We start from the raw sequence: 23,484 nt of genomic DNA on the forward strand, positions 1-23,484 counted from the left end.
AGCTTTATTTTTCTATGTAATATTAAGCTTATATAATATTTATATTAGCTTTTATAAATTTTAATGGCTTTAGTTTTAGACTGGTGAGTAGGAATTACAATACTACAAATTACAGAAAAAAAAAAAACTTTTTAAAAAAGGTTTAATTATTTACAAATAAAACATAAAATGCCATAAGTATATTTACTTACATTTTAAAAGTTGAAAGTACAAAACAGACTATAAAAATAATGTTCAAAATAACAGCAGCCTTGATATTCAATATTAAGACCATTGATGGCAGCAGCGCACAAAATCACAAAACCGGTGTTAACAATACAAAACAAGTGTGAAAACTGATCAAATGTCAGAAAACAGGCACCTTATATACACAGCGAACATAATATTTACAATAAAATACATTTTAGTATTAAAAACGCAATAAACATATTAGTTAAAACAGTTACCCTGCCTGTTCTCAACTGCATTACTCTATTAAATACTGCAGTTTGATTAAGTATCTTTGCACTCTTGGCTAAACTTGGACTTAAATGACCCTCCACATGGGCGACGCACACATGTGCGGCTTATAAACCTTCGGGGAGCTGTCTCTGAGTCGAAACACACTGTTACGACCCAATATTTTCCTTTAAAGACATATCGTCCTTTTGTTTTGTTTACAAATGTTATGTTTCAAATCTACACGCCAGATTAAACACAATAAACACTTCTGGAGGATGAAATGCCATGACTTCAGTCGATCTATAAAAGACATAAATAAATACTTTGCAAACTGCGTATAAAATTTCGACAGATATATTACACCATGTGAAAGCAAAGACCTTCAGATGTTTGTAATTTCAGATCTATAAGACCTACGGATGTACAGAGTGACATTAACACACTCTTTGGAGTGCAGTACATGAAACAGCCCCAAAGGGGCCACAGAACGCTCCAAACTGGAGTAAGGCAAGGTGCGAAACATTAGAATGTCACTGAACCCTTCTGGAAGTGTGTAATAACATCCCATTCAGGAATGAACACCGGCCGATTCGTGAAGTGGTTGATGTTGAAAATGGTGTTTTGGAAACAGTGATTTAGAACATCGTCCTCATAAGCTAAAATGCCTTCGAAATGACATACAATGAAGAAAATCTGTGAACAACTGATAATGTCTGAAAAATGCACCCCAGTGAAAACAAAAGCTCCGTCCTGTCTGAAAACGTTGGGTTATTGCCATCTTCAAGTATCTCCAGGGAATGACATTCAGAACATCTGCTCTGGTCTGAGACAAATATGTTTATGTGGATTGACACCACAGTTTCTTCTAATTGCTTTTCTTTCGTCATTTATCCATCTGTCCTTAATTTATAACGGCTAAATCACCAGCCACAACAAACTCCTAGAGAGTTCAGAAGTTGTCATTTCCTCCATTTGTTGGTTTAAAAATAATGTCTGAAGTCTGATTTTCACAGATTGTTTGTCTTGCAACCTTTCCATTCCAGTGGTTTTCATTTAAGCTAAACTCTGGCCTCCAAGCTGTTTGAATACGAATCATACAGCAACCATGGTCTTCATGTTGTAGATGCTAAAAAACGCAATGCACCATTAGTTCTAGTCACCAAATCTGTGGAAAATATAATAATCTAGTAACTTATTTCCAAGTCTGAATAGTATTTGAAGACTTTGCGGATCCATTCAGAGTAGAAGGCCACGTTGACGAAGACGGCAGGACGCCTGGTGACAGCACACCCGCGGCCGTTGATGCTCACACCCACTATGACCTTGCTCTCTCCTTCCTGGCACACCAATGGGCCACCGTAGTCTTTCTGTAAGAGGTGAATCGATAAGAATAAAGGTTGCACTCATGAAACAAACACCGTTGTCTGAAACGATACTCCTCAAAAACCAGGATCTGATTCGTACCTCACAAACACCTTGGTCTCTCTTGCCTCCAGCGCAGATTTTGGTCTCTGTGATGGGCAGAATACCCTTGTGGCTTTGGGAGCACCTCTTGTTGCTGACAATTGGAAGTCCCACCATCTTCAGACTGCCCTCATGACCTGTGCCTAACAGAGAGGTGGAGGGGTCAGTTTTAATAGAAAGGTAAAGGTCTGGAAAGGTATGAATGCAAAAGCAGTTATCTTTATTTATTTGGCCCTGTATCTAAATAACTCAACATGGGTTTGGGAAAATGATTTAAATATGAGCTAAGAATGTGTAGTGTGTATTTTAATGATGATTAAAATAGAGTCAGATTAAATATTTATTTGTTCCAAAAGATGCCATAAATCATTGAGATTATTATCAAGACCATCTGAACACATTCTAGAGCTGTGTTTTGAAGACCCGGGTTTTCTGATTTGATATTTTTATATTTTGTACTGCCATTTTAATAAAGTAAATTCCCATGTGGAAAATAAGTAAATAATTAAGTTGATAATGTAGTGTAGATTAACCATAATATATATTTTATTTTTATCATTTATATAAAATACATTAATTCTATATTAAATAATTTATAATATAGAATTACAAAATATTAGTATTATTTATATCAGCACTAGTTCGAAGGAAAAAAAAAACATAACTGCATGTATACACACACACACACACACATATATATCCAACCAAAAAAAAAAAAAAAAACTGAAATTAACAATTTGAAAATTATTACATTTGTATGGAAAATCATAATGAGATTGTGATCGAATTGATGCGATTAAGAATTAAGCAATAAGTAAAATATTTGATTTTACTCACAACAAATAGGCATGTAAACATTTTACTACAATTAAGTTCTTTTTTCTGATTATTGGAAATATTCACATTAATGGTGCACATGTAAATTTAGCCAATGTTGCATGAAAGAATAGAATAGAATAGAATAGAATAGAATAGTACCTTTAGTGTCTCCCCAGCCATACATGAGGCAGTAGGTGCCTTCTGCAACAGCACATCCTGCGACAGGAAGCAGCACAGTTCGCACATGCTCAGAGAGAGGGGCAGGCCTGGGCATAAGACTATGAGTTACCATAAAGATGGTTGGATGGATGAGAAGATGAATGGGCAGATGGATAAATGCACTTACGTTGTGAGTTTGAGCAGGGCCAAGTTGGATCCCTCAGGTCCACAGACCACATGTGCAATCCGGAGACCCTGTGTGCCAGTGGACGCATTGAGATGAAGAAGCCCAACCTGGACGGTGTACTCCGAGAGGTCAGGAACGCTGAGGAACATGCAAGAAACACTATATATAAGCATATATGTCAAGTACAGAAGTTATATGACAACTAAAGTATGCAACTTAAGTATCTCAGTAGAACGGTGATAAGTCATTTGAGCCTTCTGAAAACATATAATCTGATGTGGATTGCAGACAGAGCGAAGACTTTCTACAAGTGTGAGCATCCCTGGTAAAGTCATCTCCAGTTCCGATCAAGGCAGAGAGGTCAATTCTAGCGTCCAGCCCAGCCTGTGTCTTCATGCGAAGCATAAGATAGCTGAACCCACCAGGGAGCGGATCTGGGGAATGTAGAGATGATCTAAAAGCCAGACACACTCGTTCTCGTTCTCCTTCTGTCCCCCTTTTCCCCCTCAAAACTAAACAGAGCCAGCAGGTTTTCACTCAAGTGCCACTGAAGCAGATCTACAGGCGTATATCATGCAGCCGAACACAGAGTCTAAACAGATGCACCACTGACAGAGCAGAGAGCCATCAGTCACAACTCGAGCGGATCTGTCACTAATCTCTCTTAAACCGGAAACTCTCCCCACGTCTCATAGAAAACATCAACTGACAGATGGGAACACAAAGACGGGACGGGCCAGAATCATGCACGCCAAAGAATGAGGAAAACTCAAATGTGGTTGTATTGATAAGAGAGAGTGGCTAGTGGATGTAAGATGGGTTGGACGGAAGGATTACCAGGTAGAGAAGCACTGTTGATCAGTCAGAACCCATTCTTCTCTGATGAGAGAGCCACCGCACCAATGTTTGTTCCTGCAGGAGGAGAACCAATCAGAATGTGTCGTTATGTGTCGTTACTGTCCCCAATGCTATAAATATTACATATTTTTAGCCAAATATCCTAAATCATAATGCCAAAATATATATATCTATTTTTGTGTTGCAAGTTGCAAATGTGTTTAACCTTTTTTTCAAAAAGACATTCAGCATGTACAAACCAAATAAGTAAATTTGACATTTTGTAAATTAGATGTTAAAGATGTTTTTTTTTTCCAATAGAGAATACACTTTCCTTAAAATATATCACTATTCTGTAATCTGCAGTTGTACCTAAACGAGCTTTTTACCCGAACTCAGTTTTGTAGGTATAAATATCTAGTTTAGTCTTGAAACTCCATATGGTTTACATGCAGTATGCTAGCAATCACTTCTAGTCAAATGGCCCCTGCTGATTTTGAAGTCTATGATATTGCTTGCTCAACATTTAAATAGCCTGGTTCAGTTAGTTCTAAGCCGGTCCTGCATCATGCTATTAAGATTTTCTCTAAAACCCTCCACCTCCCCTAGCTCCCCCTGTCTAGACCTGCCTAGATCAGATCCATACTTGCTCTGCGGCAGCATGCATAGCAGAATTCTTTAACACTGCCATGTCCATTAACATGCTACAAAACTATTCAGAGAGTTGTCATGAATTAAATAATGTATTTACATTATGAATAAAACTGGTTAATTTAGATGTTAGTGTTTTTTGTGTATATTTAATATTTGTTTAAAACACAGTATTCTTTTTATCTTCATATTTGCTTTAAATTATTTAGGATAGCTTAGATTATACACAATACTTCACACTGATGAAACAGGAAGTGTGTACCCTTTTTGAATGCTGACCACCCAGCTTCCATCCTCTGCCCGCTGCACCTGCATCCCCCCAACAATCCGCGTGGTTTTGTGTATAAAACAAGATGGTTTTGGTCCTCCGCCTGCTGAGAGCAAAAGAGGTAACTGTTAGAGAAGACTTCATGAAAAAGATAATGCAGTAAAAATATGCATATTTTTGAAGACATTGTATATGCACTATAGAATATCATAGTCAAGTGGTTTCATGACCCAGAACGCTGAACATAAAAACACAAAACTGCGCAGGCCCAATAATACACAAAATTAATAACAGGCTGAAAAAATGTAAATGTGATTTTGTACATTTTGTGAAAGCAAAGCAAATGAATCAATCAATCTATACAAATCAATAGGACACTTGTGCTATAGTTGTTGCATAGTGCTTAAATGTTTTATTTCATTTTTTTTATATATATTATTTATTCTATTTATTTTAATTTCATCATTTGCATTTAGCACATTTATTTATTTATTTATTTTGGTTCCTGTGACCTCAAGAGGCCAGCGACCCACCAATTAAAAACCACTGTATGGTTATTATCTGCTAAAAAACTATATTTTTTATTTTTACTTACTCTTTTGATGGTCATCCAATGACACTGATTTACCTGAATAATAAAGACATTAAATGTTAGTTTGCAAAATATTATAATGAAACATTTCACAAGCATATTACCCACTGCTAAAAAAAAAAAAAAAAAAAAAAAAAAAAACTTTCAGACAATTTTTCATTAATTAAAATGGCGATATTGTTGAAACTTAAAAAAATTCTAATATAATTTGGATAAACCTAAATATAATCATGGAACTATACCCAGAACATGTTTCCTATTATGATGATGAATGCCAAGCCTGCACAAACAGCAACTCATTCATCATCAACATGCACGAGCAGACCATCTCAAACATGCCTGAATGAAACACAATTATAAAAACCCAGCTGCACTGACACAGCTGCATGGGCACAAAGATGAAGAGGATTGCATCTGTCTGGCATTGTTCTGTGACGCCTCGTTTGAGGAGACAATATCCACAGACACAAACTCAATACATAACATCCAACAGGCTTTGAAAGCTACAAATGATGACAAAATACCCCTGGCATGGAGGTCAAGACCCTGTCTGTCATTATAACCCAAGTTGTGTGCCATTCTGAATTAAACTGAGAACGTGTATTACATTCCAGCTGGATTCCTGAATTTGACATTTGGTTGTAGAATATAGGATTTCAAGGAAAGGAATTTAGGGAAGTGGAAAATGTACTGCATATTGAATGAATTAGTATAACTAACTATACATGTAGTGCTATAAACTATATAGCCAAAAGTATTGGTACACCCCCTTCTAATGTTTTGTTATTAAGTTTGACTACCTTAATAATTTCCATGAGTACAAATCTTAATGTTAAAGCATATAATGATATTCTAGGGAATTGTGTGCTTCTAATTTTATAGCGACAGTTTGGACAAGACCCTTTTATATTCTAAAATGACAATGCCCCTGTGTATAAGGCAACATTCAAAAATAAATGACTGATTGATTCAGTCACCTTTGGAGTGACTTTAAATGCAGACCTTGAGCCAAAAACACTCATCAACAATCACCAATGACTTGTGCATACAGTATATGGACAAAAATATTGGGACACCAGCCACCCTACTTTAGAACAGAAAAAAGGCACTTCCAAAACTGTGGAAACAAAGATGGAAACAGAATTCACGTACAGCATTGAAAATTTGTATTTCCATCTCTGTTGCAACAGTTTTAGAAGTGTCTAAAATTACTGTACCCATACGTACAAGTCATTGGTGGTTGGCAATTATTCATCTGCTAAAAATACTCATCTAAAGTCAGGACTTGGCTTTCTGCAGACCAGTCCAGTTCTTCCACACTGACTGAATCAATCATTTCTTTTTAACCTTGTCTTATACAAGTTATACAGGGCATTGTCATGTCAGAATAGAAAAGAGTGCTGTCCAAACTGTTCCTACAAAATAAGAAGCACACAATTCAATAGAATATCATTACATGCTTAAACATCTGTACTCATGTAAATTACTAAAGTAGTCAAACCTGTTCATTAGAAGGGGATGTCCCAATACTATTGGCAACATAGTGTATGTAGTTTTTAAGATAAGACAAACAGATCAACCAGCTTCACCAAGTAAAATGCTGGCAAACACCAAACCAGAAGCCAACCTGAATCAGTTTGAAAATTCATGCTAGTTTACACTGGTCTTTTAACCAGGAAAAAGATGAGAGAAACAGGAAGTAGGAACTCACATCGCTCTAGTCCGCAGTAGTCCCAAGGAATGGAGGAGTTGGACGTGTAGCACCATGGCCCGTGCTTATCTCGGTCTGGATTCCTGCACAAGTTCAACTCTAAGCCCGCGCTGGCCTTCGCTGACTGCAAGCCTCTCCTACACACACAAAAACAAAGAACAGGAAATCAGCTTCTCAGTTCAGAGAAACAGGCCAGCACAAGAGGAATGGAAATGTTGACTCATATGTCGTTGTGCGACAAGATGTTCAAAGAAGGAATCATATTAATATCATCCCACCAGCACCCATAAAAGTTTAAAAGTATGAACTCAGAACAGTCGCTGCGGCTCTGCGTATTCCACCACCTGTCCTCAAGGCTGCACACAAGCCAGGCCGAAACTGCACACCAAGCGACTTCTACAGAGTGGACTTACAAAGAAAATAAATCCTAGAGCGAGACAGACAGCCCTCGGATCGCAGGGGCTGAAAACCCAGAGTGAAAAATGTATAGGAAGCAATGAGTGATAGAGTGGAGAGGTAATTTCTCATCCCTGGTGACCGCTGAACAAGCCAACGTTGAGTTTTCTCAGAGACAACCTTTCGACCCCATGTGAGGCAGACTCACTGGCTGGACGCCATTTGAAGAAGGTGATTGGCTTTGATCTGCCCATATTTTTAAAGCGGGGGACTGAACTTCCTGGGGTCAGAGGTCACTCCTGCAACATGTCCATCTGTCTGTACCATTTTGGCTTTTACAGTTCCTGTAAATTAAGTGATGTTAACAGCTTAGCCCGAACTGAGGGACTACAGGATGCTGAGCGAGCTGCTTTATGGGGCATTTGTCTCCCGTGGAACAGTGTGTGGTATTTTCTGTCCTCAGTGTATCAGTGATGAATATGAGCAGCCTGGCTCTCCCTTCTCTGTTTGTTATCACTGCCTCAGTTTTTCAATGTTGTAATACTACCTGATAACAGCCTTTCAAAACAAACTCAACATCACTGCTAATAAATGACTTCTTATCTATATTTCAAAACCTATTGAACTGCCTTCCTGCCTACATAGAGAGCTACCTTCTAAGACAGCATCCTAACAGGAATGGAACATCGTGAGTGACCAAAGCCCAAAGTATACATTATTGTCATTACCGGCAGGGTCTGTGGAAGTCCACGGAAAATGAAGTACAACCGGGCCTTGATTTGAAGTGCTCTACATAGTCAGGTGCCATTAAATAGTGTTCCATATGTAACAGCAAAAAAACACTCACAAACTGATTTCAGTACAGGCAATGCAAGATGAATGACACAATACTCAATACACAATATCTGGTAATATTATGGATAGAAAAGAAAATTGCAGTCTTTAGGGGAAGTCGTGGCCTAGTGGTTAGAGAGTTTGACTCCTAACCCTAAGGTTGTGGGTTTGAGTCTCGGGCCAGCAATACCACGACCCCCAACTGCTCCCTGGGCACTGCAGCATAAATGGCTGCACACTGCTCCGGGTGTGTGTTCACGGTGTCTGTGTGTTCACTGCTGTGTGTGTGCACTTTGGATGGGTTAAATGCAGAGCATGAATTCTGAGTATGGGTCACCATACTTAGCTGTATGTCACGTTTCTTTCTTTCATAAAATACAAAGATTTCAGGTAAAACAGTCTTTTTTTGCTATTTTTAATTGATTACTTAATATTGAGCATCGGATTACTGATTTTTTGTAGTATATTATATCAACATTTTACTCATTTGCCAGCCATCTTGGATCTTTTCACTAAACACATTGCATAATTAACTACATTTTGGAGCATTGAAAGTGTTTACAGCTTCTTAAAATTTTAGAAATCTGTCATTAAGAAACAATAATGTTAAAAAATAATGTTTTAATAAATTATTATTATATTATTATTATTACAAGGAGTACATTCTATTGTACAAATATAATATATGTCTGTCATAATTTCTTCAAGATAAAACAAACTTTTATTTTGTCAAGTTGTAGTGTAAACTTGCACAACTCACTCACAAAGATACACACAGACCATGCAGGCTTCATATTTAAATTGCAGTCTTTTGCAGTTCAAAATTCACAATAGACACTAGTCCGAATCACAATTGATTATGTGTTTCCAACAAAAAAAATCACACAACAAAAGCCAAAATTTCTCTAAATACACTCAAAGAATTCATACAAGGCAACATTCAACTACAAAATGGTTTCAGTGATTTCATGGAAACATGTACCTGAATGTGTGGTCGGACCACAGCCCACAAGGAATACCAGATCTTGTTTTCGATAAATTACCACGGTAACTCTCCCCGTTGTCTTCATAACATTCTAGGACACAGATAAAACAGACATAAAGATAACATAAACAATGCTAACATGTATATACACATGCATGAACCTTCAGTAAAATCCATGCTTATTCAAAGCCCCATGTTTAGATTCCTTATGGATTTGCTGATTGTATCCATGCTGTCATGAAGTAAGCATGTTTGAAATAGCATTTTATTTGGGCCAATTTCACGTCAGGGGCCACTTTACTATTGGTGGTTGGCAAAACATGTAAGGGAAAAAAACAAGCTTTTGGTCTGTGCCAACATCTGACTGAAGTTTGAGTGAATCCAGAGAGGCACTGCCCTGTCTCTCTGACCTGAAACCTCAAAGGGACTCTTCTGGTGAGAAATGTCTTTTGAAACATTCATGAAAAAAGAGATTATTCTAACAGGACGGATTACACATTTTGTACAGAAGAATCTTTTTCTTTTAGGACTGCTTGTGTGACACAGACGAAGGGGAATGTGAGGGTGCCCAGAACAAAACCACACTCGAGCAGGGTGCCAGATCTTTACAGGCAGTCTCTATATGTGCACGATGGCGCCTGTGCGCAAAACATCTTTGTCTTTCATCATTAAAATTCTTGTAAATTATGACGAGCTAAGCGTTTTGGAACAACACAATTTAATTGTGTGGTTAAATATGGTTCATGATTCCTAGCTGTGCGGTGTGTGTAAGTGTGTTAAAAGTGTGTGTGGGCTCACCTGTGCTGTCAGAGCTCTCTGAATCACATCTGGGGATGTTGGTACAGAAAGCTTTGCGTACTTTTGGGTCTGTGGTGAAACACCAGGGAATTTCAGAGCCATCGGGGTTTCTGCAAAAGTTCTCCCTGAGATCCCTGAGTGGGACACAAACACAAACAATTAAGTAAAATCATTTTTGCATGTATATTTTTATTGCTTATTCTTTTACAGAGTGTTAGGACTGATTTAGGATCAGTCAGATGTGAGCAAACCCAAATCCTAGGATCAGCCCCTAACTAAGGGCTAGAATATTTTTTAAAAAAAACTTCGATCCCGCCTACAGTAGCAACTAGAGCATTTTTTCAAACGTTTACAGTACTGTATATTTGCAGTGTTTATCCTGGAAACATAAAATTAAGCATCATTGTGAAATTTTAATGTACTTTTTTATTTGATCATTAAGTTTCCTCAAGAGTGCATAATAACCTGCTTGTATGATGGAGTTAAAACAGAAATAAAACTGTCACACCGATTCGAAACTCTGACTAAATTATACAAATGTTTTTTTTTTTTCATGTGATGTTTTATATATTGAAAAGGTTTATTTAAAATGAATGCAGTTAAATATTGCTTTACTGTATATTGTTAAAAATCATCATTTACAAGAAGTATTGTAGAAAGCATGCCTTCTACAATTTTTGTTGTATTTTACTTTATTTCGTCAAATTATCTGAATCTAATTGGTTTCAGTAGCTGTTTGGTGGTAAATAATATTCACCATAAGGCTGTAAAAAATATAAGTAACGCTTTAGTATAGGGACTAATTCTCACTATTAACTAGTTGCCTATTAATAAAATATGGGCTGTTACTTATTCCTCCCCGTTACTTATTTCGGGGAGGAAGCGGGGTGAGTGCACGTACGTACAAACTTCCCCTGACTGGGATTTATAAAGGTTTTTTTGAGCAGCTTTTATGCCTACGTACACTTTTAGGATTCAATCTACGGAGATTTTTATAAATGAGACATCAGAGAACCTTATCAACCACACAGAAACATGCTGAGGCGTCCTGAAAAACATAAGTGTACCATAACTCACTTGCATTTATAGTTGTGAGGTGTGTATGAATGGTTGTGAGGAAAAAGGGCGTCCCAGCGTTGACAGGTCACACCTGCAGGGGTCACATTGACTGTACCCCTGTAACCCTCTCCCTGACCCCGAAAACAAGAGGTGGTCACCTCCACTTCCACATCATTATCTGAGTCTGAACGAGGGAGAGAGAATGTCAGGAATTCCAAGCATCAGCATTTGAAAAATGTTTCCATTGGAAACATGCCATGGATAAAATACAGGAGTAACACTTGAACCACGAGATTTATGACGAGTCAGTGCACCTGTACACAATCTCTAGGCTAAACTAAATATCACACACATGCAAGTATCTGTGATAGGAGAGTGGTTTCCTCCACATGCGTTAGAAACATTTAGTTTGAATTAAACTCCAAAAAATAAAATAAAATAAAATAAAATAAAATAAAATAAAATAAAATTAAATAAAATTAAATTAAATTAAATTAAATTAAAAATCATTAAATTAAATTCAAAATCATAATCAGGCATAAAATTGACAGATTTTTGGATCACAGCATAACACAATATCACAATATCACAACAAACACAACCAGAAATACAGCTAAAACCCAAATGCAAATGTTTCATAGAATGAAAGGTGGAAAAGTGAACATACCACACACACTTATATTACAGTACTCCCATGGTGTGTTTTTGTCCATTGTGTAACACCATGGACGCACGTCGTTATTGGGATTGCGGCAGTAGTTGTCATCCAGGCCTTTACCTACATGCCTATAAATACAGATACAGAGGAGCATGTTGAAAATCACGCAATTGGTGTGTGTGTGTGTGTGTGTGTGTGTGTGTGTGTGTGTGTGTGTGTGTGTGTGTGTGTGTGTGTGTGTACATGTGAATGTGTACCTGTGAGGCTGGTAGGTGTGTTTATGAGGTTTCTGTGAGTCCCATCTCTGGCACTCTTTCCCACTCTCTGTGTGATCCATGGGCCCTCTGTATGTTTCCCCATTACACTTCATACACTCCACTACAAACATACATGCACACAGGTATTACAAACACCAAATGCACACACTGTCATGCAGACAGTACAACAAACACAAATATATGGACATAAGGTATTCTCAAATACAGATATGCACAGACACAAAAGCAGACACATATTATATACATTATTGATGAAATCATCTCTAACCTTCTGAACACTGGGGCAGCCCACATTCCTGGTGCCGAGTCTCAGTGAGTTCAGTGAAGCACCAGGGTCCACTTGGATCATTGTCCGGGTTTCTGCAAAAGTTCTGACGCAGGTCAAACTTTTTGTGTCTGGCAGGCTTGAAACTGAAAAATCAATATATAGAGATAATAAGAGAGGGAAAAAAGAGCAAAAATTAAGGCAGGTGTGTTGGAACAGGTTGGAAAAGAATGTTGCAGAGTTTCAGGAGCAGGATTGGACACAACTGGTCTTTTGGAACACTGATTGAATAAATCAGCTCAGTTAGCCTAAAAGATCAGATTAGACAAGTAGGAATTTTGAATAAGCTAGTGCTGGTTCAGCTTGAGAACTGGCATAGCCATGCTGTTCAACAGCAAAACTCAGCAGATGAAGCTGGTTGACCAGCATGGTCATTCCTTTAAAGCTGGTTGGCTCCCTGATGGAGATAGTTAAGAAACCTTGTTGTCTTTCAGCAGCGGTCCACACCAGGATAGTCTACATTCTACAGGTTGACCAAAATAGTCTACTACAAGGGTGTCCAATACTGTCCTAGAGGGCCACCTTATACACCTGAACTTGTTTATCAAGGTCTTCTGGATTACAAATAATTCTGAACAGGTATGTTGGAGAAGGTTGGAGCTAAACCCTGCAGGAAAGTGGCCTCCAGGAGCAGGACTGGTAAATCAGGTCCTGCAATCCTATATACAATAAGCAGTATGGATGGTCATCCACATGTACCTTCAAATCTGCCCTGCCCTGAGTTTAGCTCAGGGGTCCTCAACTCTGGGCTTTGAGATCCACTTTCCTGCAGAGTTTACCTCCAGCTTGCCTCAACACACCTGCCTCGAAGTTTCTAATATGCCTAGTAAGACCTTGAATAGCTGATTCAGGTGTGTTTAATTGGGATTGGAGCTATACTTTGCAGGACAATGATGTTACTGAACTGAGTAAGGACACCCCTGCTCTACCTGGTTGATTTGAATCAATCATCTACATCAGCCTGGACCAGCTAACAACCATGTAAACCAAGCACACTGTGCCTCAACAGATGCTGATGATCTAAATCTGAGTCAACCTAAACCTTCGAATTGATCTGGAAAACTCCTGTTGCTTCTAAAACATCAAAATAAGTTAGAATGGCACCAAATCATGATACGATCTAAACAAAATCCATGCAGAGCAGATGAATTGCTTAAACAACTGGGTTACGAAAGGCGTGCTGTGCTGGAATGGACTGTGTTCCTGCATCTGGAACTTGTGGATGGTTCCACATGAGGCCTGAGATTTCTACAGCTAATGATGTTGTGCTAACAGATGTTAGCCAGCCATTTCTCTCTGGCTGCCAACAGACACTCTCGCACTCTGAATGCAATCTGAACAGAACATTTTAAACTTTCCTTAATCTTATTTACAACACCAAGAGGTCATATGGGTTGAAAACTGGTCATTTATTGGAAACCTTTCGTTTGTGTTTGCACAAAAGGTTTACATCTCATAAAGAGACATTTCTGGGAAGCAGGTTGCTGTTGGCTGGCCACCGGTTCTGGAACCAGCACCAACAAGTCGTAGCCTAATGGTTTCGAGAGTTTGATTCCTAACCCTAAGGGTGTGGGTTCGAGTCTCGGGCCGTCAATACCACGACTGAGGTGCCCTTGAGCAAGGCACCGAACCCCCAACTGCTCCCCGGGCGCCGAAGCATAAATGGCTGCCCACTGCTCCGGGTGTGTGTGCACTTTGGATTGGTTAAATGCAGAGCACAAATTCTGAGTATGGGTCACCATACTTGGCTGTATGCCACTTTCACCTTATTGGCATTTTTTGTCTTCTCAGAGAAGATTTACTTGGTTCTCATCACCTTCTCTCTGATCATTTTCTGCTGTCCCCCCATTTGACTTGGCCGAATGGATAGGGCAGGTGGACACACCATGCTGGTGGATAGATTGAGAAGCTGAGAGGAAAAAGATCTTATCACATGGAAAAAGGTTCGAAGGGAATTGAAGTTGGAAAGTACTTTTATCCATAGGGAGGAGAAGGTCTGGATTAGCATCTGTGCGCTAGTCTCGAATGCTGCTCGTATTTTAATGTGTCTGCGGCTTTGTGAGCTCAGCTGGAGGGCAGACAGAACATGACTTCAGTCCATAAATCCTCCTCCTCTCGTTCTTTCTCTATCTTTCTTTCATTCTCTCACCTCTAAAATCTTTATACAGCTTGTAAGCGGTATAACTCATAGAGCTAATAACATCTTGGCTAACAAGGACCTGGCAACAATTGACCACATTAACCAAGTTGGCTCGTGTTCACGCAGTCAAGGCATCACTCCGTACAGTCCCACTTAACTTCTGTTGTCAGAAAGATGACTCTCAAACGACTAGGCCTGAAAGCAATCTCTTCTGCAGTCTAGACTAATCAGCGGTTGTTGGCAGACAGCATGTTAGCGGCGATTAACAGCTAATGGCTAAGTCTGCACTAGGAACAGCAAAGACTATTGCGAAAATTGCTAGCTGTCAGAGACCATATCAAAGTTGCAGATGAGAAGTTTACTGTGAGAATGAGTTATATAGGAGTGAACGGTTTAAGAGAGTGAGGCGAGAATTCACTATGAATTGCGTTATTTATTACCTGCAGATATTTACACAGAGTGTAAAAAAAGGTTAATGCTATTTACACAAAGTGTTAACGGAACTTAAATGCTATTTACTCTGAGTATAAATATTGTTAGATAATGTTTGCACACAGTGTAAATGGCAACAATTAGCATCTTGTTTACAAGTGCAAACAGTGATAGATGCTATTCACACAAAGTGTAAATAAAAGTGATATGCTATTTATATTAATTTAAATTGTTTGTGCTTTATCTGAATGCGCCGGCTGCATTGTTGTAGAACCCAGTTCACTAAGGAATCAAGACGCATCACAATGCAGCATGTCGGCGCCTTGCAATACACTGTTCCTCCCCAAAAAAAATTTCTATTGAGCAAGACAAATTTTTAGGGGTACTTTATTCGGTGCCTGTCTATAAATGAAAAAAAAATTATTAAAGTAAATTTTTACTTGTGTTCATGTGGGATGGACATATTCCAGGCTTGACACGTAATTCCAGTCTTTGTGAACGATCTTCTCGCCTTGTAGTTGACACCTGACCCAATGATGCACTCTTTCACATAGTCTGTGGAAAACATAAGCCACAAAGATATTCATATAATGTGAAACTATAAATGTTGTTTACAGATTACGCATTTCGCTGACATCCTGACGTGATTTAAGTCTCCAAACAAGAGTTTTACTGTCGATTACGGCATAAATCTAACTGTTCAACTCCAGTACTTGCTGGAAACATAAACATACGGCATCTTGTTAACGTCAACACTTATCGTCATGCTTTCTTATACTTTGTTGGCTGTTTGCTGCCAAATGTCTCAAGCTTGTGTTGTTTACAAGGAGAGAGGTGATTTTATACATAGGAAGCAGCAATTTCACACTTTAAAACCAGTGATCTAAACAATCATGACTGGCATTTGCTCAGTATTGCAACAAAACATTTCCAGGAAACTTTAGAAGAAATAAAAGTAAAAAGTCAAGTGTGAGTGAACTTTCTTCGAAAATGTATTGCAAATATTTACCTTTCTTCTCATAAAGGTCGTAATTGGGTTTTCGCTCTCTTTTTGCACCGTCAGAGAAACGGTCGAAGGGAAGCAAGTGACATTTCCTGTTTATGTGGTCAACGTAGAATGCCCTGTAAGGAGGCAAATAGAGAAAACCAAGATAACTAAAGACAACTGTTGGGTCAGAGATCCACCTGGATCAGATGAGGGTCTCGAAAATTAAAATTACTTTCATGTCATTCAAAAACCTAGATGACTTAAATTCAAAACAACACTGGTCCCCATTGACTTCAACTGTATGGACAAAAAACACTTAATTTTTTTTTTGTTCCAAAGAAAAACAAAACATCAGAGTGTGTAAATGATAACAAAACTGTCATTTTAGGTGAACTATCCCTTGTGTGATTACATGTGCGTGTGTCACCTGCAGGACTTCTTGCTCTTGCTGCATTTGCATGCGCAGTCATCCAGCGAGAGATTTCTAATTCGAGGTGATTCCGGACAGTCTTTACAAAGAAGCCGGCTGTTTTCACTTTTCTGATACCTTTGCAATGTCTGTTTCCTGCACTCTGAACAAAAGAGACAAGGAGATTAAACACAAACACATATGCAGATACTTAAAACACACAGGTACATGTACATTCGTAATCTCGGACATGTGGAAGCTGTCACACACATTATAAGAAAGGTCGCTCTCAGGAAATGGTGCCATTTGTGCCCAATTTGTGTCTCTGTGACTTAAAACTAATATATTATGACAAATTGTACCCTCTTTAGCATTTGATATGAAAGCACTTTTTTAAATAGTATTATTTTTAAATGTTTGTTTTGTTTTACATCACTGTAATAGCCTGCATATAAAGAAACAAACTTGCCTGAATTATAGTTTTATTGAAATTTCAATAATCATCCTATTTTTAACCTGTCTTTAAAATCATGCTTTTGATTATTTTTACAATATTCACAATGGCATTTAAAATTATGGTGTCTGTACATTTTTTTATTACTGTAAAAAGTCTCTTGTGCTTACCAAAGCTACATTCATTACATAAAATAGTAATATTGTGAAATATTATTACCATTTAAAACAACAGTTTATTCTGTTGATACATTTAAAAATTTTATTCCAAAGCTGAATTTACAGTCACATGATCCTTTAGAAATCTTTCTAATATGCTGATTTGCTGTTCAAGAAATATCTCTTATTATTATCAATATGGTAAACAGTTATGCTGCTTAACATTTTTAAGCATAAAATGTGATACATTATTTTTCAAGATTCTTCCCAGCAGGCACATAACATCATAAGACGTCGATATTTGGTTAAAGTTTGGTTGTGACATCTGGTGACCAAAATTCAATTCAGCATCTAATGTCAATGTTAATTTGATGTCCAATACTGACGTGAGCTGACATTGATATTTGTTTTTTGTTTTTGTTTTTGGTTACGCAACCAAAATACAATGTTAAGTCAATGTTGCATCAACCAACATGCAATATCTGTCCGACATCATGTTCAGTGTCAACATGACGTTATATTTAGTCCTGTGCCTGCTGGGTTAGATGTCAACAAAAGCAAAAGCAAAAGCAAACGGAGTAAACATAACTAGACTCATCAGCATTTATATCATTTCACATGAGCAAAATCAGGTTTCCATTTCTATTTTATGACTGTCTCTTCAGCAGAAATTAATGAGAGGCCAGTGAGTGGGGCCCTGACTCATGATTCACTGCACTCTGGTGGTCCGAGGACATTCCTAAAGTCAGCTTACATACATGTGCAAAGCTCACATTGTTTCTTCCACACTAAAACAACTTCTTTATTATACTTTTTTTCTGAGATGTCCTATTAAATGTTGACCATACAGTTCACCCAAAACATAAAATGATGTCATTATCGTCTCCTATTGTCTTGTCAATGTAGTCTATACAACTCATGAACAGCATTTCAAGTCTTCTGAATCATATGAAACCCTTGTGTGAGGAACACACTGAAATGTAAGACATTATTCACTGATAATCTTCCCAACAGTGAGCTTTTAACTGGAGAACAGCAAGAACTGAACCACTGAGTCAGTTCATGCACTTCATGTGTATGTAAGGCTTCTGGATGCCCGTCTGAAGTCTACAGGGTGTTGCATTTGTAGGTTTCACAAGGTTGCTCACAAGTACCCATCTACAGACCTTGAAAGCATACTTCTGCCTAATTAGTAGTGATATGGACTCCCCAGCAAACTACTATTGTAAAGGCTTAAAGGAATAATTACTCACCCTCATGTCGTTCCAAACCTGTAAGTCCTTCGCTCATCTTCAGAACACAAATTAATATATTTCTGATGAAATCCTAGAGCTTTCTGACCCTGCATAGACAGCAACGGAACTGACACGTTTAAGGACCAGAAAGGTAGCAAGGACATTGTTAAAATAGTCATCCAGAATACTTTTTGAATTATTGAAAAATAAGGTAATTATTTATTTATTTATTTTTTGCACACAAAAAGTATTCTTGGGTCAAAAAGCTCTCAGAGTTCATCAAAAATATCTTAATTTGTGTTACGAAGATGAACAAAGGTCTTACAGGTTTGGAACGACGTGAGGGTGAGTAATTAATAACAGAATTTTAATTTTTGGGTGAACTACCCCTTTAAAACTCCATATATTTCAAGCAAAAGCTAAGAACAATCTGGTTTAACTAAACAAAGTTTCCTTGGAGTTCGTTTTAGGAGTTTGAAACATCTTGTCATATCTAACTTTCCAGAAGAATAAGGTCCGCTGGTAAACACCTTCAAACTATGATTGGTTCATGGCTCCGCCTACTTTGAAGTGAAAATCTTTTTTGTTCATTTCTTCTGTTCAGTCCAACAAGGTCAGATGTCCGAAAGTAAAATCACAAACACACTGAAGAGCTGCTTTATAGCAAAAATCGAAAAATTGAAAGTGACACTGTGTTGCCAAATTGCAGAGCTGGAAAAGTGTACATATTCATCCAAATGCTTCTCTCAACACTATGGGCATGTTCGCTTACTATATACTATTGCAAAGGTTTTTCAAACTTCTTTTCGCCCTAAGCAAATAACGAAAAAGAACTTTGCCATGAATATATTGAGGTCTTTAAGGTCACATCAGCAAAATTTAAGCGAATTCCAGGCTGGACACAAAAACAGGTCATGTGTCCATGTGACCATCTTGGAACACAATTGAAATCAGTATGGGGAACTAATTCGCCCTTAGAAGAAACTCCATATCACATGGATTCATACTGGAATGTCACCAATTAAGCAACAGTAAATGTGACTGCACATTTAGGGTTCAAAAATTTCAGTTGCTCAGAAATTGGATTAAACAATTTGTTGTAGGACTCAATGTTCAGGAATCACTGAATCACAAATCTTACCAATGAATAATAACTTAAATTTCAGTCTGTTCCTTACACAAATCTGTTGACTTACTGTATGATACTTTTAAGTTGGGCCAGCTCACTTCATTTTGGGTGAACTATTCCTCTTAAAATCTGATAATAGAAGTATTCATATCTCTCCCATATGCCGTTATCTCACTCAGCGTGGGCATGAACTTGGATCTGCTCTGCACAGTAGTCCTGGGCCCGGTGCCCTGATTATCAAGTGATTTGGTAAACTGTTGAAAATCAGCGGTGTAAAGTAACACTCAGTTTGCTTCAGACACGCGCAGTGCTGCGGAACTCCTGTGGCTGAAGCGGTTTTGGTGAGAACACATTATTAATGTTTGGACCGCATCTGAACACATCTGGATTTCATCGAGCTGCTCCTCAAACATTGATCTTTTCCTTCAGTGCCCCAATTAGACTCCTTTAAATTCCTCTTTCTGGCCTGTCGGGGGCATCTTTATCTCCCAGCCTGCTTATTAGATTTGGCTAAATCTCTTCCTTAAATAACAACGGGATGATGTTTATGGTAGCAATGAGGACGGGTATCAGAGAAACATCAGCATTAATGGTTTCAGTCTGACTCACTAATGTCCTTTCCTTTCCTAAAGCTTCAGTGAAAGTTTTGAAGAACTTCTCATTCTGTTTACGCAGCACATCTGGTCCGGTGAATATTTGCAATGGTGAAATATGGGAGAAACGGCTCTGTCCAGATGTTGCACTGCACATCGATAACGCCTGCTTTAGAGAGTCCATTCACCCCATATGTGCTTTTGCCCATTGCAGCAAATGTGCACTCTGGGAAGGGTCTGTTGCATTACTGTAGCGCATCTAACGATGCATGTCACTGTTATTCAACATCAATTTCTTCAGTGGAACAGGACTGAAAGCAGTGTATATGTTGCCACTTTTATAAACCATTTACAGTCTCAGGCCCCCTTTCAAGATGATACTGCAGAAAAGTGTCTTGCTAAAAGACACAACAGATTAACACTTGTGGGATTTGAACCTACAACCTACCAGCCCAGATCTCTGACCACTAGGCCACACAAGCCCATACCCTCTGCACTACATGATGCATGTAACATCTTCAGGCTTCAGTTTATGAGACTGAAACATGAGAAAAGGTCAGTGGATTTGTGTAAAATCCAAACCAAATATACATTAGTGTGAATGGGGACCATTTGAAAACTATGGCCTGCTTAACATATATTAAAAACCCCTTGGATTGTTTATTTGTATTTTTAGTTTTCCACCCAAAAGTTGGGAGGATTTTCTTTTGTTGAATTGATTTAAACTCAGACGAACCCCTCAGTCACTCTGTGTGGAGAAAAAGACGAGCTCCTTTTCAGCAATCCATAGTTTCAACTATTCACTGTTAAAATGTCATCGTTATAATAAGTGTTCCTGTGGCTCAGTGGTAGAGCATTGCATTAGCAGCGCAAAGAAAGGTTGTGGGTTTGATTCCCAGGGGAACACATGTTAGGTAATAAAAAAAAATAAAAAAAAATGTTAGCCTGAATGCACTGTAAGTCGCTTTGGATAAAAGTGTCTTCTAAATGCATAATGATTGTAAAATATAATATCTTGCATTTCTAAGAGTTTACAGTTTCAACTTAAGTTTCCTCATCAGTAAACTCATTCAAAGCGGCTGAAAGTGCAATGAACTTACAGCTGGTTGTAACCCACTGGTCGTAACCACTTTGCAACAATTAAACTTCAATCAAAAGTAATACAGTTTAATTAAACCCAATTTTAGAGCATTAGGAGTCAGAGTTTACAGTGTACTTTGCCATTAATATGAGATCTCCTTCAGACAGAGGAAGAATCCTCTTGAATATTTTTGTCATTTTGTTTCATTTCTTGTGAGGTCACTGATGGCTTGTAGTTCCACTATAACTGTAGTAAATAAGTTAGATCACCATGTTAAGCTTTTGGACGGGAAAGAGAGATAGTACAAAAAAAACAAAACACATAACACACACAAAAAAAAAACCCAGAATCACATTTACCCTCAAAATGCATTATAAACAAGCACATCACTTAACTTATTTTTCAAAAACAGCATCAAGTAGTTTTGAATACATAACCTGATGAACTTCTGTTTAATCAATGTAATATTTTTCAAAGCAATCTAACAGTGACATTTGCATTGTATTTAAAACACGATTTAAAACACGATCAGTTACTAATCAATAATGCACTTTGGTTTCACGTGTGCGTTACGCGCTGGTCACTCACCCACATCCACAGACAGTAAGACGCACAGAAGAGCTTGATAAATCCACATTGTGCCCGACTTCATGATTCTCGGTTTGATATTCCAGGATTTGGGATGGAGAGTTTTATAAGGTCCGAGCTGGTGCTGCTGCTGGTGTGAGTGATGAACAGAAACGGATCACAGCAGCGATCTCTCTCTCTTCTTTCTCACTCACGCTCTCGCTCTCTCTCTCTCTCTACAGTACACACACGCACGCGCAACATTAGCGTTTATTGGCGAGTTTGATCCTAAATTTGGATGTGGATGTGAGATTTAGCAAAACATAGACTGATGAACGCGTCATTTCCTAGAGCTTTGACTGATAACCACATTAGAGACATGCAGTCTGGCCATGAACTGTGTGTATTAAGTGAATGATTACTAATAATAATAACAATTAATGAATGAGCTTTTAAGGTGTGAATGTTTGTTCTTCATTTGTGTGAGATTATAGACACAATTGGAAAAATATGTAATATTAAATTAATACTGAACACAGTTAGGCTATAAATAATAAGGAGGGACATTAATACACTACAATGTAGGCTACAACGTAAATAAAACTTGTGCCTGATGAGCAAAACTAGGTATAGAGTCTTTAGGTTTTGGTTATGGTTATGAACAACACAACACACACATCAGAGCTCATTTAGTAAATTTTAGAGTCAAGTCTTTATATTACATAAAATGGGAGGTTCTGAAATGCACATACTGAAATCTGAATCTTCTAGTTTTCTGGGAAGGCTTTTATAAGTAACTGACCTTTCTATGATAAGCATTTTTACATAATTTATGGGAAATTAAGGAATATTTACTTGTAAGAGAGTTTGTTTATAGTCACATTACTACTTTTGATGTCTGCTCTGCATTACAAGACCTAGATACTGTATAAATAAATCGTCAGGTCCTGGTTTTATTGAACCATTGTTTCTAATATTATTTCACCACCATTGACATATCTGTTCAATCTTTCCTTAACAACCAAGGAAATTCCACAGATCTGGAAGTCTCCTTTTGTTGTTCCTCTGTTGAAAGGGGGTGACCCTACTTTATTAGATAACTACAGACCTATTTTGAAGCTATCTATCTTGTCAAAACTTTTGAAAAGTTTTATCAGTGAACAATTGACACAGTATTTGTCTATCAACCAATCAGGATTTTGTAAAAAACACAGCACCATTATGGCTGTTTTAAAAGTCTTAAATGACCTTTGTGGAGTCCCTAGATAAAAAACACCACTGTGCATGTCTTTTTATTGATTTAACTAAAGCATTTGATACAGTGGACCATGAGATTTTGTTAGATAGGCTTAGAAGTGTTGGTCTATCAGAGAATGTAGTCTCGTGGTATAATGCTTGTTTAAAGGAAAGAATTCAATGTGTGCAAGTGGAAGGTATCAAATCAGCCTTAATGGAAGTTGGTCCGGGAGTCCCCCAAGGATCTGTATTGGGGCCATTATTATTTACTATATATATATATATATATATATATATATATAAATTGTCCAGAAGTTAATATTGAAAATGCAAGGTTCCAGTTTTATGCAGACAACACTGTCATCTATTGTTCTGCTCTTACACAACAACAAGCTCTGGATGATTTACAATCAGCATTTGATATTATTCAAGCAAGGTTTTTTTTTTACTTTAAAGTTGGTCTTAAATGTTGAGAAAACAAAATTTATGTGGTTATCAAATTCTAGAAATTCTTTAGATAGTTCTGTTGTTCTCCGAACTCTTCAATGGAAACTGATCACATTAGTGTCAGAGTACAAGTACCTGGGCATCATAATTGAT

At 37.8% G+C, this 23,484-nt stretch overlaps 1 protein-coding gene across 3 annotated transcripts; it reads right to left on the bottom strand.

Moving 5' to 3' along the window:
- Positions 1-260: 260 nt before the first annotated feature.
- On the bottom strand, positions 261-22,316 carry LOC109071169 (hepatocyte growth factor-like). Of its 3 annotated transcripts, none has more exons than XM_042722139.1 (18): positions 21,670-22,316; positions 16,450-16,594; positions 16,044-16,156; positions 15,475-15,589; positions 12,406-12,548; positions 12,117-12,237; positions 11,869-11,987; positions 11,220-11,385; positions 10,143-10,276; positions 9,342-9,435; positions 7,130-7,266; positions 5,422-5,454; positions 4,821-4,929; positions 3,908-3,982; positions 3,071-3,208; positions 2,884-2,990; positions 1,906-2,048; positions 261-1,808 (listed from the first exon to the last, which is right to left on the bottom strand). In XM_042722139.1, the coding sequence occupies exons 1-18, from the start codon at positions 21,731-21,733 to the stop codon at positions 1,626-1,628; spliced, it is 2,139 nt and encodes a 712-aa protein (XP_042578073.1). In that variant the 5' UTR covers positions 21,734-22,316; the 3' UTR covers positions 261-1,625. The 3 variants fall into 3 exon arrangements, with proteins under 3 accessions (XP_042578073.1, XP_042578072.1, XP_042578074.1); XM_042722138.1 differs by having other exon boundaries at positions 4,821-4,932; positions 21,670-22,311; XM_042722140.1 differs by lacking the exon at positions 261-1,808 and having other exon boundaries at positions 1,912-2,048; positions 2,884-2,940; positions 4,821-4,932; positions 21,670-22,315.
- Between the last annotated feature and the right edge of the window lie 1,168 nt (positions 22,317-23,484).

Source organism: Cyprinus carpio, chromosome B4, assembly GCF_018340385.1.
Source record: "Cyprinus carpio isolate SPL01 chromosome B4, ASM1834038v1, whole genome shotgun sequence".
Lineage (NCBI taxonomy): Eukaryota > Metazoa > Chordata > Actinopteri > Cypriniformes > Cyprinidae > Cyprinus > Cyprinus carpio.